Source organism: Puntigrus tetrazona, chromosome 3, assembly GCF_018831695.1.
Source record: "Puntigrus tetrazona isolate hp1 chromosome 3, ASM1883169v1, whole genome shotgun sequence".
Lineage (NCBI taxonomy): Eukaryota > Metazoa > Chordata > Actinopteri > Cypriniformes > Cyprinidae > Puntigrus > Puntigrus tetrazona.
The window spans coordinates 20,666,548-20,684,633 of NC_056701.1; the positions used below are offsets into that span (position 1 = coordinate 20,666,548).

At 37.9% G+C, this 18,086-nt stretch overlaps 1 protein-coding gene across 1 annotated transcript; it reads left to right on the forward strand.

The window, feature by feature from the left end:
• Positions 1 to 356: 356 nt before the first annotated feature.
• On the forward strand, positions 357 to 16,939 carry tlk2 (tousled-like kinase 2). Its single transcript, XM_043233758.1, has 21 exons — positions 357 to 1,000; positions 1,916 to 1,998; positions 4,549 to 4,620; positions 5,676 to 5,742; positions 5,876 to 5,919; positions 6,041 to 6,139; positions 8,489 to 8,596; positions 8,682 to 8,774; positions 9,130 to 9,240; positions 9,392 to 9,528; positions 10,689 to 10,841; positions 10,929 to 10,995; positions 11,084 to 11,181; positions 11,344 to 11,425; positions 11,672 to 11,763; positions 12,660 to 12,749; positions 12,954 to 13,123; positions 13,204 to 13,339; positions 13,499 to 13,610; positions 13,711 to 13,818; positions 15,461 to 16,939. Exons 2-21 carry the CDS (start codon positions 1,918 to 1,920, stop codon positions 15,632 to 15,634), a joined length of 2,094 nt encoding a protein of 697 aa, XP_043089693.1. The 5' UTR covers positions 357 to 1,000; positions 1,916 to 1,917; the 3' UTR covers positions 15,635 to 16,939.
• Positions 16,940 to 18,086: the final 1,147 nt, after the last annotated feature.

Consider the following 18,086-nt stretch of genomic DNA (forward strand, 5'->3'; position numbering starts at 1 on the left):
TATAATAAATTGTCATTGTACCTTTTATTTACATTTTGCACATGCTTTTATATGTGGTACCAATAGAGGAAAAATAATTTCTGTCCTTTCATTTAAACTATCACAATAATACAGTCACTTTCCATTTTTTTTTTTCCTTTTTAGATTTTATAACCTTTATTTCAGAATATTTGGCTGCAAAATCTTGGCAAATAAAACTTAGCCACAGTTTAGTTGGCAATATTTTATTTAATAAAGCTACATGTGAACTGGTTTAAACCCTATAATAAAAACACAGAAAAAAACATTTAATTGACTTTTCCTTTCATTGATAAGTGTTTGCTAGTGGAAATGGGCGTGGTTGAAAGGTAGAAATGTCTTGCACAATCTCACGAGAAAATATGAGATTTACCGATTATTGTTTACATTGCAAAAAATGAGAACCGAACCGAATCGATTCTGATTTCGCTAATGTGATTTGGAAAAGGACATTTTCATCTGCATCAACTAATCTTTGTAAAATAAGATTTTAGGGTGGAACGGAATTTAAAGAGCCGATTTATCATTCCAGGACTTGATCCCGGTTCGGTGCTGACCCAGAGCTGCGAAGACAAACAGAGAAACAAAATATCTTAAAACAAGGCAACAGTTAACGGACTTCGAAGCGGATCGCGTCCTTTTGGATGGGAAATTGTTAGGTGCGGATCCGGGGCGAGGTACCACATGCCTCAGATCTGGTAGAAAATAGATATCGCAGAAGGCCAGCGGAGAAAGGCGGGTTCGGGAGATCAAGGCCTCGGAGGTCTCGCAGTCCTCGGACTACGGTAGGACGCGGAGCTGGCGTCCCCTAGCGATACAGCAGGCACCGAGCGCAGGCGAGGGTCGGGGATTCGGCTAAGGCCTAGCGCTGAGATGTCGGGCTGAGACGGGAAGGGCGAGACGGGAGACCAGAGGAGGAGAACGGTCGAAGAAAAGAGATCAAATAAAACGGCAAAAGGGAGAAAAGACCCCGATAAAACAGGTACAGTGACAAATGTGGCGGTTTAAGGAGGCTAGCAGAATAATTTGCATGGCAGTGTAGAAACGACAGACAATAGAAGCAAAACCCAGGGGTAAAGAGATACTGAAGACGTTTTTTAGATGCAGTTTCTTTTGTTTTGGTCCTCTGCTAGCCGTTCGTCCTTTAAAACGCCGTTTCTTCCGATTTTTCTTGTAAGTTATCCGTTATTTCAATCAATCTAATTCATCTAATGATGGAGCCAGAATGGCAACTTATTACTTATTACCAGGCCAATTCATCATGTAATCCTGAAATAATATGCAATATGCTAGAACATTTTATTACAAGCTCCATTGAATTAGGTGTTTAAATCATATCGGACGTGCAACGGATGAGATTTAACTAACACACAAATCGGTGGTTGTTATAACACTGCATAGTTTGGTTGGTTTGTCAGTTAGGAAGTATACAGAGTTGTTCAGGTAACGTAACATTAAGCATCTATGTATGTGTTTTTCCCTTCTCCTTAGCCACTTTCGTAGACCATATTAACTATAGTGTGTGATGATTTTTTTTTGCACTGATTGCAGTTGTTTTCTGGTCGAAACTGTGTCTGATTAAAAATCAATGTTTCTTTGTAAAAATGCACTGCGTGTCACGTGTTGCATGTGTTTTGACATGAGTCGATCTGTGAAAATCTTGCATGATCAAGGTGTATTTCTTGTAGGTTATCTATAGGATATGGCTTCAGGTGGGAGTGAGTTAATGACTGAATGAGTGGTGGTAGGGAGGCTGAGTCATGAATCTCAGAATGCTCTCGAAAACATGTATTGGGGACACATGACTCAACATGTCACACACATTACTGTCCCATCAATCTGTCAGCATCACTATGGCTACATAATGTCATGCACACGCTTATCCTCTCTTTTACAGCCATGATGGAGGAATTGCACAGCTTGGATCCTCGCAGACAGGAGCTTCTGGAGGCCCGTTTTACAGGAGTTGGAGTTGCCAAGGTCTGTCTGGTCTCAAACTGATGTATTCCTGCCCCTGTTTCTATTTGTTTATGATAATCAGTAAATCCTGCACATACATTCTCGCATTAGACCTCATCCATTGGTATGTCGTCTTCACTCGTTCGTGTGTTTGTCTAGGCCCTGGGCCTGTCTGCTTGCATGCATTAAGTTACATGTTAAGTTAGTTTTTTCCTCTTCCTTTTGCCCAGTTGTCTGAATCAACCTGTTGTTTCTGCCGTTTTCCGCAAATGCTCATGCTTGTCATTACAGTTATGACAGCTAAGAACGACAGCTTCTTGGATAAAAAAAATTGAGATTTAGCTGCAGGGTTTGGGTTTGCACCCAAACAATCTGTTAGTAATCTGATTGATGGCTCAGTCAGAATGAAAAGCCTTGACGTAAACAACTTTATCAATTTGATTGAGATTGATGAAGTTTCGATTTGATTGAAATGGGTGCTGTAGACCTGAAATAATCTCTTTACATACTAATTTTTACTTCTTACTGTACAAATATGAATGTGATTTTAACAACTTACGAACTGGTCAGTGGAGGAGACATTTATCAGCTTTCCTTTTACTGTTAATTTACTAATTGTTTAACTTTGATTTTAATGATTGTTATATTCACAGTAGCTCTGGTGATGTTATAGAAGTGGCTTTCTCCACTTCTCAAGGATGAGTCCTGGGCAATGTGCATGCTCTGTAGTTTTGTTCAAAATATAATGCTGTGTAACAAATATGTGATTTGGATGGCAGAGTTCATGGTTTATATAAACAGAACTTATAGAATCATTTCTAAGTTATTTATTCAAATTGTTGCATGTTTACTCAGTTGTCTAGAAAAGTCAGGTCTGATTTCACTCTTACTAGTGATCTCACGGCATGGGTTCTAACACCATGGTGAAAGTTTGAGAGAAATAAGATGTCTGTGCATCCAAAAATATAACAGTTGAGCACCGGACACTATTTAGATTCCTAGCCTCAGGAGACAAGAGAATAAAACTTTATATTGCTGCTGCTGTCACACAGATCTAGAATAAACATCTCCCCTAGCTGTTTACCTTCACAAGACATAACCAACTGTTTTTGTAAATCACGCTTTTTGTAATTTTTTTTGTAAAACGTTAATGTGAATTAAAACTTAGTTCAGTACTTGCATGCCGTTACAGATATGATTTAAAATGCTTGATTTCAGTGGGATTAAACCATAATGATCAGAACCAAAAGGGATGTTTTAGCAGGTATGAGCTGTAGTGGCGTAGCTCTATTCTGGAAAAGGGGCCGGGGAACAAAAGCTCATTTGCATTTAAATAAACGGACACGAAAAACAGAGCGTTTCTGCTTCCACTCAGAATAGCCATTTTCAAAATATCATAAATTATCTGTAGGGTATTTTCAGCTGAAGCTGTACACACGTTCTGGGGACACCAGAGAATTATATTACATTTTGTAAAATGGGGCATAATATGTCTCCTATAAGAACAATTTCTAAATGCTCTTTAAAAAAAGTGTCCAGATGAGAACATTCTCATTGATTAGACGTTTCTGTGAATTTTTTTTTCCTATTAGATAAACTTTTCAAGTTTTGGAAACCTCTAGAAAGACCCACGATATCTATGAGCATTTGCAGTATCTGTCTTTGAGGAAAGGTTTTGGACAACAGTTTGTCAGTTTTTCAGTGTTAGATGATGTTCATTTGTCACTTCCACTGTCCGGGCAACATGGGATGTTTTTAGGGGGACCTTTTACTCAGCATCTGTTTGTTTTGGTTTGAGAAATTTTCTCCACTGAATTGATTGAAAGAACCACCAGTAGGTGCGCAGCACGGGGGCATTTATCGCTGTGTTATTGGATTGTGGAGGGTTTTAGCCTGACCTGACCAGAATGACCAGCATCTGTCACATTCTCTCTGAATGTCACTGCATGTTTAGCTCAGAGCAGGAAGGCTGTATTTACACAAGCGTATTTGAGTTACCAATGGCTCATTAATAACATGCATTTAAAACTAAGATAAAAATTGCAAAACTGTTCTGCGCACACATGCAACCTTTTCTTACAGGACTAGAGCTACATTTGTTTTGTTTTTTTTTCTTCACTCAAACCATGTGACACTTTTCAGTTTTAGATAATTAATTCACCTCTAGGTTACCGTACAAAGAGGAAAGAGAATTAGGGGCAGAATTTTTGAGGAATTAGTGTTTGAAATGGGAAAGAGAGACTGACAGGCATCACTTTGATCTGGAAAAGATTTTTTTTTTTTTTTTTGCTGATTTGTAGGTGAAAATCCATTAGATAAAAGCAGTGGCTAAATTAAAGAATGCAATTTCCAAGGTTAACGGATTTAATTTAGAAATTCATATGAAATTTAGAATGACATGTATTGCATGTGTTTATTGAATATTATTTATCTATTTACTGCTTCATACAAACAAACAAACAAACATATAACAACAAAATGGCTTTTATGCATTTTCACAGAACTGAAGACTACTAGCACTGATCCTTCAGGAAATGCAAATCCTGTTATCTGTTGTCTTCCTCTCTGCAGGGTTCTGGACACAACGAGTCGTCTAACCAGAGCTTATGTAGCGTGGGCTCCCTCAGTGACAAAGAGCTGGAGGTTAGTACACATCTGAAGCTCAAACGCTTGTTCAATCACTAAAGTTTTTCTGTTCTGTCTAGAGTAGGTGATGCAATTGTCATCTGATGTGTTTCACGTTGACAGTCAGGGAGGTCCAGCTCAGTGTTCAGACGTTGTAGTTGGCGCCATGTTTTATTTATTTCACCCAGGGCGTCTGCTTAGAAAGGCTTTTTTTTTCTTTTTCCACTTCTGGGTTTAGTGGCTCCTTTCTTTAATATTTGGCTTCTGGATGATGCTAATCAGTGAAATGCAGATCTGTAATTGTTTACTTGTGTTGCAGTCAGACAAAGGTTAGGTTTGTATTTCTAGCCAGATAAAATTTCAGGAATAATGACCCTGCCTGCCATGGTTCAGACAGACAGTACAGCGTGATGGTCAGTACGCCAGACAAAATGCTCCTTTACTTCAAGAATTACATATCTATAAAGCAATACATTTAATAGAGTCCCCTTCAGCAGATGATAGAGATGTTCTGCTCATACTAACCGCATACGGCATTTATGATGTCCAATGGCTCAAAGTTGGATAAATTCTGGCTTTCAATGCTTTCTATTGCTTATCAGCTGGGGAAAAAAATCTTAAAAATATTGATAGTCTTGTTTCTGTCTTTATGATTATAGGCGTGATGTACACTTGCCTGTTCTCATGTAATTGGATTATTAAAATTGCACAGACACATGGTGTAAATAACAATTATGAAAAGTCCCTTTATTTATTTCACAAGTGAAAACAAAATGAATTTGAAGAACAATAGACCATGTTTTTCCAAAACGGCGTTACCAGACATGGCAAACTAAACCAGGTGCGGTTGATTTAAAATGGGCAGACATGCAGAGTTTGTTGTGTCTGTGCAGGCTTTGGCTGTAGTGGTCCAGTCTTTCAGGTTGTATGAGCTCGTAGCCTCTAACGTTTCAATGGAAACTTCTGGAATGAATGGGGATGTGGAATGAGGTGATGTCATGGATTCTTGCGTTTGCCTGGCAGCTTACAAACTCTCTCTCTCTCTCTATCCCTCCCTCTCTCTTCCCACTCAGACCCCAGAGAAGAAATCTAATGACCAGAGAACACGGAAAAGGAAAGGAGACCCTTTTGACAACCAGGGTGAGTGAGTAACGCTGTGACGTGATTGATGCTGAGCGCACTGGTTCTCAGCAGGTGTACGTTACGTCTTCAGAGTGTTGTTTCTCAAAATGACTGTGGCTCTGATTTTTTTGTTATTTAATTTTTTCCCTAGGCAAAGGAGGAGGGAGAGGACATAAAATTAGTGATTATTTTGAGGTAGGCACATGTAGTTCATTCGTTCTGTTATTAGTATCCATTTGATTCCCATTCTGGGTTAAATTTATTTTTCATGCTTATTTTTTCTATTTTAACTTCAAAGTAGTTTGTTTGTGTGTAGTTTGCAGGGGGTAGTGGTACTGGTACCAGTCCTGCTCGTGGCATTCCTCCAGTGGCACGGTCCTCTCCACAGCACTCTCTCTCAAACCCTCCTGCTGCCGTGAGTCTCTTTCTACTGCCAGTCCTCGTTACCTCTTGTTGATATAACTATTACAGGGATAGTTCACCCAAATATGAGAATTGTTATATACTCATCATCATGTTGTAATGAAACCTGATGTTTCTTTGCTTCCAATAAAGGTCCATGTAACTAAACATAAAAGATCTAGAAATGTCATATAGATTTTTGAAATGAATTCATATTTCAGAAGGGGCTTAATCATGCATCGCGTAATGAAGTAAATACAGAAACATGTAGTGAACACGTGCATCAAGCACAAGAACAGTTCGTACATCACACGCAAATGTATTTATGTATGTACGTGTGTGTTTTCTAATGAAATATAGGCCACATTATAGATATTTTTGATAAGCAGTTTTGTGCTTTTTAATCAATATGAAATGTTAATGGACAAAGTCAATCTGTTTATAATTATTAATATGCTTTACATTGAGAAAGGTAGGCCTATTTAATAATTTTTACATCCTCAACAAAACTCAAGGTACTGCTACTGCCAACTCAAACTACTGTCATATATATATATATATATATATATATATATATATATATATATATATATATATATATATATATATATATATATATATATATATATATATATGAGACGTTTGAAGAATCACATAAGGAGAGCTCAAAACAAGTGCCCAGGAGGGTGGGTTTATTTAAAGTGTAGTTTAACAATGGTAATTTAATAGGGGCTCTGGTGCTGTGAGTGTCCTCTCCCATCTTTTCTGTGCTCCTGTGGGCTGATCGGTCACACGCTGCTGTCTAGGGAAAGACAAGAAAGTGGCGTTAATGCACAGTCTCTTCCCGTTGCATGGCTCACGCGGCTTATAAAGGCGGCCCTTGGTGAACTGCAGGTGTGGCTGATAAGCCTGTGATGAGTGCGGCCAGGTGTCCCCTGCTGGTTTCCAAGGCGATGCTGATTACTCTTTGGGACACTTGTCACAATACATACATATATATGGAGAAGCATCTGGCCCCTCAGTGTGTCCATTTTGACGAATCCAAATCTCTTTAGGAAAAGTTTGGCTCTGTATATATATGACAGTAGTTTGAGTTTTGTTGAGGATGTAAAAATCATTAAATAGGCCTACCTTTTTTTTATGTAAAGCATATTAATAATTATAACATAGATTGACTTTGTCCATTAACACATTTCATATTGATTCAATAAAAGCACAAAACTGCTTATCAAAAATATCTATAATTTGGCCTATATTTCATAACTCCTTACTTTACTTTACATATAATATTATATATATATATATATATATATATATATATCTCTTACATTTCTGTCACAATACCACAGTTACTGTTACTACAGTAAATCCATTGTAAATGTTGGTGGTTTGTGGATTAAGAAGTATTCTTACTGTTTCTTACAGTGTTGTTGAATGTCTTTTAAAATCTGGTTTATCTGGAAACCTCTGCTCCAAACTCAAACGCTTCCCACATGTTGTGTAGTAGCTGCGTGATCCACAGTAAATGCATTTGTTCTGAGCTTGCGCGAAAATGCATATGGTTATCAATTGTAATTACTTGCTTTTTACTGCTGCATCTGGTCTAAAATTTATTGCTGTCATCTTGTGGTTACATTGTGAATCTGCACCTTTTATAAATTATGCATTTATAATACATTTTAATAAACATGCTGCGGGCTGATTAAAATTCATCCACAGGCCGCAATTTAACTAAATAAAAAACCTAAATTTCATATGTTCATCCTGTAGAGCAATCATTTAACTTGGATTAAATATCTTGTTTTATGGGCTTTGATTTACTTATGTATATTTAAGTTTGCGGTTTAAAGATTTAGACTCCTAGTCTCAAGTGAATGATTACCGAGTTTTTTCGCTTTTTGGTGATCAGTATTATGTAATTTCCACTACTTACAAAAGTGTAATGTTCAGTTTGTTCTGTGCAAATTCTGTAAAAATAGCACTGTGAATATTCCTCCTTAAAAAAACAAACAAAAAAAACAAACTAAAGATCATTTTAAAACAATAGGGATTATCAGAGGTTATGGAAACATGTAGTGCACATTGCAAATTGCTGTAGCTGTGTATACGCAGTCCAGTACAAGCATTATAATCGTAGAAGTTATAATTATGTTTGTGTTCATTTACTGTTGCAGTAGCAGCAATTATTATTATTATTTATTATTTATTATTATTATTATTATTATTATTATTATAATAAAACATGATTCTAGAGTAGCAGTGCAGAGGACTGGCAGAAGTGCACAGTGGCACTCTTGTTAACAGTGACCACTTTCGTTGCATGTTTTGCTGATGGAAATGTGATTTTGGTTTTGATTGACAGGTGCAGCAAGGAAGCCCCTCCTCCATTAGCTCAGTAAACGCAGACCACTCCCACTCCTCCTGTTCCCACAAGCCAGCTTCTACACACACTCAGCACCGAGCCACACAGGTAATGCACTACAAAAAAACGCACTCGCTGTCTGGACCTTTGCGGATGCTAACTTTTACATCCGCTTTCATTTGCTCTGTCTCAGTCCGAGCTGACAATGGAGAAGTTAGCAGCGCTGGAGAGCAGTAAAAGCTCGGACCTGGAGAAGAAAGAAGGACGTATTGACGACCTGCTTAGGGTATGACTTTGTTCACATCAATATTGAAACTTTTTTTGAGAATAGTGCCTGTGAGATCTGCACTTCTGGTCAAAAGTTCAAGTAAACATTATTTTGAACTTTCTATTCAATAAAGCATCCTGAAAAAAAAAAAAAAAAAAAAAAAAATCACAGTTTCCATGAGAAATATTTAGCAGCACATCTGTTTACGGTATTTATAATAATAAGACCTGTTTCGTGAGCACCAAATCAACATATTAGAATGATTTCTGAAGGATAATGTGATCTGTGAAAACTGGAGACTTGAAAGAAAAATGACTGACACCTATTATATGATGCCCAGACTTGAACATGTTGGTGTTTTTGTGTGCCGCAGGTAAACTGTGACCTGCGCAGACAGATCGATGAGCAGCAGAAGATGCTGGAACGATGTAAAGAACGACTTAATAAATGTGTGACCATGAGTAAGAAACTGCTAATTGAAAAGGTAAGTTAAGTTCAGAGTATATGCAGTGTGCTGGTTTTTATAATGATGATGATCGATGTGTAGGTTTTATTTTATTTTTTATTTTTTCACAAATGTATTACATGTCCATGGTAGTGTTTCTTTAATTGCTGAATTGCGGGTACGGTTTTAGTCCAAGCAGGAGAAGATCGCATGCAGAGAAAAGAGCATGCAGGACCGGCTACGTCTGGGCCATTTCACCACCGTACGGCACGGAGCCTCATTTACCGAGCAGTGGACAGATGGCTACGCCTTTCAAAATCTAGTCAAGTACGTGAGCTGCACATCCACACACTCTCAGACATCAGAGTCTACTCACACACACACACACTTAACACGCGCTGACAGAATATGGTCCGTTTCACTCCACACATGTGCTTGTGGAGAGCTAGCCATGAAAGACTCATTCAAGACCGTGTTTAGTTCTGATGATGAATGAATGTGCTGCTTTCAGGATCTTGCTGGGTGCTCACATGTGCTCCGACCTACAGATCTTTCTAACGTTAAGTTGGTATACACATGATTTATTCTGTCATTTTTAACATTTTTAAGGAAATTGATGTTACTTAGATCCCTTTTTGTTGTATTTGAACTGAAAGAAAACACTAACAAACAACTTGGTAAACACTATATTTTCAAAACCGGTTAGGTGGCATTTTTGTACAGTGAAACCACTCCACTTAAACTAAAATACACACACTCGAGGCCAACTACAATAGACCACCTAAACCCACCAGCACTTGTTCTGCTGCTGGCAAACAGTGGAATGGATTGAGCAAATTACCTCAAGTAATATGTGGATTTATCTCTGGATTTTACATACTTTTCTGATTTTGATTTAAGTTTAATGACCTACTTTTGCTTATTCAAAGTTTGAGAACTTCCGTGACATTTCACATAGTAAATTATGCAATTATTTGATTAAATTATGCAAATCTCTTCATGCTTTCCAAATCATAAGAAAAATAAGGCACTAACAATATTACTGTTGGCTAAAAAGCATCCTCATGTTTTGTCTAGATTAAAAAAAAAGAAAAGATTTGATTTGATTTATTTCCAACCCTGTATGTATGATAATTCAATCTGATTTAAAAAAAAACAGTAGACTGGCTGACACAATTAAACACAATTTACAGATATTTGTGTTCTCTGCTGTGTTTTATCAAACAACACCAACAGCATTACACAGACAATGTAGCCTGTTCCAGATTCTTCCTCTGCTACTTTCTTTTGCTTAGCAACATGTTTAGGAGGACCACCAAGTCATAGTTTTATGTAACGGCAGTGGCAGCTCTTTGCATGAGCAAATGCATCTTATTAGTTGGCCAGTGCGCTGGAAAAGAGATAGGAAAATAATAGTATTACAGTACTGTATTTTAACAATACATAAAGTTAAAGATGATGATAATAATGATTGTGTCTTTGTATAGACAACAAGAGAGAGTCAATGGGCAGAGAGAGGACATAGAAAGACAGAGGAAACTGCTGATGAAGAAGAAACCGCCCAACGCCAGTCAAACTCCTCCTCCCAGCCTAGAACCCAACAAACGCAAAAGCAAGAGCAACGGCGCAGAGAACGAGATGTAAGTTCTTCTGTCATGTCAGGCTTTGAATAGTTTAGAAATTCATTTTAACTGGATTTTGTCCTAATTTTGTGCACGTCCGCACAGGTTATCTTTAGCAGAATACCATGAGCAAGAAGAAATCTTCAAATTGAGACTCGGACACCTAAAGAAGGTAATCAAATCGTCCCATCTGTGTGGTTAAATTTGTGTTGTCATGGAAACGGGTCTTAATGTTGTGTGTGTGTGTGTGTGTGTGGCAGGAGGAAGCAGAGATTCAAGTGGAGCTGGAACGGTTGGAGCGTGTGCGTAACCTTCACATCCGAGAGCTCAAAAGAATCCACAATGAAGATAACTCCCAGTATGCACTTTCAAAGTTTATTTCCACACTTGTGCCTTTTTTTGGTTTGAGTACGGAGTTTATTTTTAGAGGATTTTTGGGTTTTTTTGTTCAGAGGTAAAAAAAAATTGTGGTGAAGGTGTTGGATTTAAATGATTGTGCGATTGTCTCTCCAACTGTTAGGTTTAAAGATCATCCCACGCTAAATGACCGTTACTTGCTCTTGCATCTGCTGGGCAGAGGAGGCTTCAGTGAGGTTTACAAGGTAACACATCTGTGATCGGAAAGACTGTGTGTTTTCATTTAGGGATGTACAAATCTACATATTTTCCTAATCAGGTAGTGTTTGGGGTGACTGGCACACCTGTGTCATGGGACCTTTAAATAGGATGCATACTTTGTACTTTGTAATTAGAAATTGGTCATCTTCACTAATCAAGTAGTCAACCGTTGTGGCATATGGTTAGTTTGATTGTTGTTGCTATAAGTCTTTTCTTTTCTGTTTCTCTAGGCCTTTGATTTGACCGAGCAGAGGTACGTGGCTGTAAAAATTCACCAGCTTAATAAGAACTGGAGAGATGAGAAGAAAGAGAACTATCACAAGTGAGCACAAACACCTTTTCCAGCTTTTTACATTTTTTTTTAATATACAGAATTAACAATACGTAAAAAAAATAGTAATATTGACACAAAAATAAAGATATAAAACATGCATATCAAGTTTATGCTGTACAGCACATACAGATGTGGTCATATACATCTCGGTGTGTAGAATTGCAAAAAAACAACAAAAAACAAAAACACCTATACATAAGGAGTTGGTTCATATCCATAATTAAGGAGAGAAAGGGAGAAAAGAAAAGAAAGCCATATAAATAAATAATTTCTCCCACACAAAACAACATTGAAGCCAAAGTGGTGCTTACCTTTTCAATAACACTTACAGTTTACTTAGCTGATTAAGTTCTTCCATCACCGATATTTCTTCAATAATCTGAAATTACGGTTTATAATTCAAATTGATGTCTTTTAAGCCAGTTCCTAGTTTGTCTTTTTACAAGCCACAACAACAGGTTTTTTTTTATAGACTAATGTATGTTTCAATTTAACATTAGGAGCCAAGTGTGCTTGTTTTTTCCCAAAATGCATTAATCTTCCTGAACCAGACTGGAAATTGTAAAACGTACATCAGTTTGCAAAATATTCCTATAAACGTTTTTGAATCATCTAAATGTGCTCATTTGCGCATATAATAAAGTTAATTCAAGTTGCTATCTTCTGTTTTCCTTTATTTCCAATAAGCAATGCTGGATTAATTTCTGCTGTGTATGTGCACAGAACGTTTGCAGGCATGCTTTTCAGTTGGTGTAGGTATTTTCACTTCGGTTTTTGCTGTTCTAAATCAAAAAGGAACTAGGGGAAAAGTTACATGATTGTCAAGGCAAAGTTTGTTGGACTGTGTGTTGAATTAAGATTGATGGTCATTGAATGTTTTATAGGCATGCCTGTCGAGAATATAGGATCCATAAAGAGCTGGACCATCCTAGAATAGTCAAACTGTATGACTACTTCTCTCTGGATACCGACTCGTGAGTAAACTTGCTCTTATTTAAATATGAACAATTTACAAATGATTGTCTCTGATTTGAAACCTCTTTCAAGCTTCTAGTTTTTCCCTAATTTTGTGTTGTTAAATTGGAAAGTTTTGCAACCAACACATTCAGTTTTGTTTTACTTCATACTTAAAAGTGGAGAGACAAAAGAGGTCATGTTTTATTTGGGATTGTTTCTAGATTCTGCACTGTTCTGGAGTACTGTGAGGGGAACGATCTGGATTTCTACCTGAAGCAGCACAAGCTAATGTCAGAGAAAGAGGCCCGATCCATCATCATGCAGGTCGTCAATGCCCTCAAGTACTTAAATGAGATCCGGCCACCAATCATCCATTACGACCTCAAACCAGGTATGAGATGCATCTCAAGCTCGGCCCAGCACAGAAGTATCGAGAGGTCTGCTGAACACCTGATTTTTGTGTTTGACCAGGTAACATCCTGCTGGTGAATGGCACAGCATGCGGAGAAATAAAAATCACAGACTTTGGGCTGTCCAAGATCATGGACGACGACAACTATGGGGTGGACGGCATGGAGCTGACATCACAGGGGGCGGGGACATACTGGTGAGTGGCCTGTTACTTTGATGGCATTTGTATATTTCTTGAGTTTGATCAGATGAACTGTAATCTCCTTCAACACAAAACTGATGTAGTTTATGTTCTGGAAGTCTGGATATAGTAGCAAAATCCAAATTGCAAAATCCTCGCCTTGTTGTTCTCCAGGTATCTTCCCCCAGAATGCTTTGTGGTTGGAAAAGAGCCACCTAAGATCTCCAACAAAGTGGACGTTTGGTCTGTTGGGGTCATCTTCTACCAGTGCCTCTATGGGAAGAAGGTAAACACACGTACACAACACTAGCTGTGTAGTCACTATCCTCTGAGATTTTAGTACCTTTATTTCCTCATCTTTTTATTCTCTTTTTTTTACCACACAGCCGTTTGGTCATAATCAATCGCAGCAGGACATCCTTCAGGAGAACACTATTCTCAAAGCCACAGAGGTGCAGTTTCCTCCCAAACCAGGAGTCTCACCAGAGGCTAAGGTAACTGATGTAAAAATTTTCCAACTTACTGAAATAATAATATCCATTTTGTACCACTAGGATACACTGACAACCACCACAAACAGACGTCTTATGATGAACCAAAGCTCATCATAAACAGCTTTTCCAAATATTTTATGTATAGTAGGTGTGGAGTGTCATTCATGTCAGTAAACGTTAATTTAACATAAAATGCAAGGTGAACCTCTAATGTACACAACTGATCATAAGAAAACCTCATATGATAATGATTAAATATGTAAATGATTCAATGACTCAAACACTAATTGTAACAGTATTTTTAATGTAACTATTTACTGTAAAATGTGGAAACTTACTGTTAGCATGTTTTACTGTAACATTTTTACCTTCTTTCACTGTTAAAATCAAACAGTCTTATACAGTGTAAATTAGGGAAGCAAATAACAGATGAATTGTTGATCAGGGATATAACTGATTAAAGCTATCAATGGTTGATTAAGCAGTTTTTAAAGGAATCTTTTATCCAAAAATTGGGTTATCATTTACTTGCTCTCGAGTAGGGGTAAAAAAATACAACGGAAGTTAATGGTGACCCAGACAGGTTAAAAAATACTGTTTATATAAATGTGTTGTTCTTTCATGTTAGTTAACACATTGAACCTTTATTGTAAATTGTTACCTTAATTTTAATAGCAATACATTTATTTTTATTCATTTCCATGCAACAGAATCAGATACAACTTTTTTTTTTTTTTTTTTTTTTTTTTTTTTTTTTTTTTTTTTTTTACAAATTGTCCAAATAATATATAATTATAATTCAAGTTGTTATTAGAGCACATGAGCAGAGCATGGCATCACGAGAGGGTCGCGTCAGCTGTACTACAGTATGTTACAACACAGTAGCATTATTACAAACAGGAACAAGTATAATACATAGAAAAGGCCTGTTGGCACGTTATTTGAGCGGACTCTGAGCATGAGCGGTAGGACACAATATGAGCAGAAGCACATTCATTGAACAGAATACTGAGCAGAGTGTCAAACCACACAATGACAAGGGTGAGGCATTTATTATATTGTATTATATAGACTATTTTCAGTTCATGTTTTCGGACGATAACCAATTTTTTTTTTTTTTTTTCGGGATGATAATTTTGGGTGGCCAATTATTGCTTAATTATTAAAATTGCTTGCTTTGACTTTTAAACTTTCTTTCAGGAAAACAAAAGCTCAGCATAATAAATGGGATTGATTTTTATCTCATCAAATGTAATTGCATTTCTGATGACTGTAAACAAAAAAAACTCAATGTCTTGGTTTGCATTTGTTGCTATATTAATCTTTTAGCGAGCAACTTGCTGGACACTAAATCCTGTGCACTGCTCACTTTCCTGTTCTCAGTGGCACAGTAAAGGTTGTGGGATTTTGTCATTAATGTGGTTTTTTTGTTGCTAGGAGACTTGTCATAATAATGACTGTCGCTTGGTGAGTCAGATTGGCTAATATTTGCTCATGGAGAAATACGGCCTCCCTTTAATATAAAACCTAGGTTCTGTACGATTTTTAGATTAATCTGAACTACTTCCACGCAAGGCTGTTGACGCTCTTCTACCTGAACATGCACTGAACGCGTTCTAACGAGTTTCTTCGTCCCCCTCAGGCCTTCATCCGCAGATGTTTGGTGTACCGTAAGGAGGATCGCATTGACGTTCACCAGCTGGCCAGTGATCCCTACCTCCTCCCGCACATACGCAAATCAGTGGCCGCCACCGGGAACTCCAGCATGGCCGTCGCCTCCACCTCCAGCTCCTCCAACAGCAGCGCCTCAAATTGAGAGCCCCGCCCATCCTCGCTAGATTTGACCTGAGCAGGCGGCGTGGGGCGTTCGCATTTAGCCCCGCCCCTCTCTGCAGTGCGCTGGAAGGGGTCTCATGCCCCTTACCTGCCGAGCAAGGGGGCCGGAGGAAAGGGTAAGAGAGGGATGGAGGCAAAACGCATCCCCCTCCACCCTTATTCCTCTCCCAGGCATCTGGAGGCTTGATCCGTTTCGTTTTATTCTATTTTTGGGATGGGAGGGGGCTAAAAAGCGCCCCACGAGCGAGCCAGAGTGAGTGGACGCGTTACCTGTGAGGAGCGAACCGCAACGACTCAGACCGATGGAAGAGACTGGTATATGCCCTGCACCCCACAAACACATGCGCGCACACACACACACACATATAAACACACATTTATAACGAGGTCAGCTTGATTTGTTTTCTTACATGGCAACACAGCTGAAGGGAGAAGCCCGCTCATACTAATGTGCATTCAAGTGTACAATATTCCTAAAGAATGTGGAGACGCTCCATACTGACACAAAGCCTGTCCTGGCCCATCTTTCTCTCTCTCTCTCTCTCTCTCTCTCTCCTATCGTTTTTTTGCCTCTGGAACGGATCTATGAACTTTTGGAAGCAATACTGTCAGTGGGTTCATTTTCGACAATAGTTAACCCTAGTTTTAACGCCTTTTTTGAACTGCTGTCAATTCTCACAATAATCGCTGAGGCCAAATCAGCATCAGGACCTCTAGGTTAGCTGATCTTCTATGCTGGGAATCAGATGTTTGTACTGTGTGGGAGATGTCTAGCCCAGACGTTTGTCTCTGGAGGCGTTTGTCTTTTCACCCCTGTTCTATGACCAAAGCTGAGCTCTACCAGTAGGTGGTGCTGTTTGACTTGAGTGTTTTTATTTTTATTTTTTATTTTTTCCTTCTGTTTTTGTTCTTTGCTTTATGCTGTTATGAAAATGCATTTTTAGGAAGCATATTCTTTTAGTTTTAGCGACACTAACTGACCCCTCCCACAAGTATGTTCTTGTTTCTCATTGTGTCTTTGGACAGAATCTAACGTTGCAAAATGAGATGAAGTTAGATTTTATTTTTCATTGATTTAATTAAGTCTTGTGCCTCCACATAGAAACACACAGACACAAATGCGTTCATAAATTACACACAGTCATATATGTTTAGGTCTGGTGATACGGCTGATTGCCTGATCCTGTTTTACTGTTTGTGAGAAAGAACTCTCTCGAGGGGACGGAGCTAGTTCAGGGGTACAGGGCAGAACTTGGAGCGATCATTAAATACTATTGGTTATTAATACATTGTGTCGTCTGCTTTATTGGTCTTTTTTTAAATAGCTTAATGTTTACAGATGCTGTCTAAAAAGGTTTGAATATCCCCTTTTTTTTTACTGAATTATACGAAATAAAGCGAATTAGAAATATTAGAAAATAGTGAGCATTATATTTTGAATTTAAAAATATATGCGATGATAGTACATAAAAAAAAAAAGCTTACAAAAAATACATCTGAGAAGTAATAGTTGGAATAGGATTATTTAAAAAAAGCTAACATTTTAAATTATAAAAAACATATTCAATAAATGTATTCAATATACTGAAATAACATAACCTCCATTATAAAATAATATAATATTTTATGTTATAAAATGATATAATAACAGGCTTTGTTTACTTGCATCTGGTCTGTATTAAAGAACAACCAATGCAAGACCGCAGTGTTTTCTTGCATGTGAATAAAAATAGGAATTTTCAGGTTGATTATTAGACCTGAACTTACTGAATGCTCTCAAATGTGGGAAAAGCAGTGTTTTTTTTTTCTGTTGTCACACGTTCGACCAGTGGGCGGGATGTTCCCGCATACAAGACTTATCCAGGTTGCATATCTGTGACTGTGTTTTCCTTCCAGCTCCTCAGCAAAGCTGGATTTGCAGTATTTATCAGTTGTACGCCAAGATGTGCAACTGCGCCCACTGCACGACCTCTGCAGAATGACTACGTGGAAGTCAAATTCAATGTGAAAGCTGCTGGCGTAATATTGGAAAGGGCTTCCAGTCTGTGGATTTGTTAATGTGCAGTGCTTGGGAATGGGTTGTGAAATCTCTGAAACCCTGTAATTTTCTGTTCAATCAGAAACAGATAGTTTGCATGGGTGTTGGATGAATCATTGACCTATTCAGTCTGAAGCTGAGCCAAATGCTTTCGGGGCCACTTAAAAATGTTCAACAGCTGTTTGACTTCATGGTCAAAATCAATTACAGGGATTATAATTATTTTGAACCTGACTTCTTGAACAGTCACTGAATAGTCACCCAGTCTGAAAAGACCCTAATAACATGCATTATATATGTAATTTTTTTATTTATTTAATTTTGTCACAACTGTGCTACAAAAAGCAACTCTCATTTAAATCTTAAGCTGACTTCCAGTCTCAGCGACTCACCA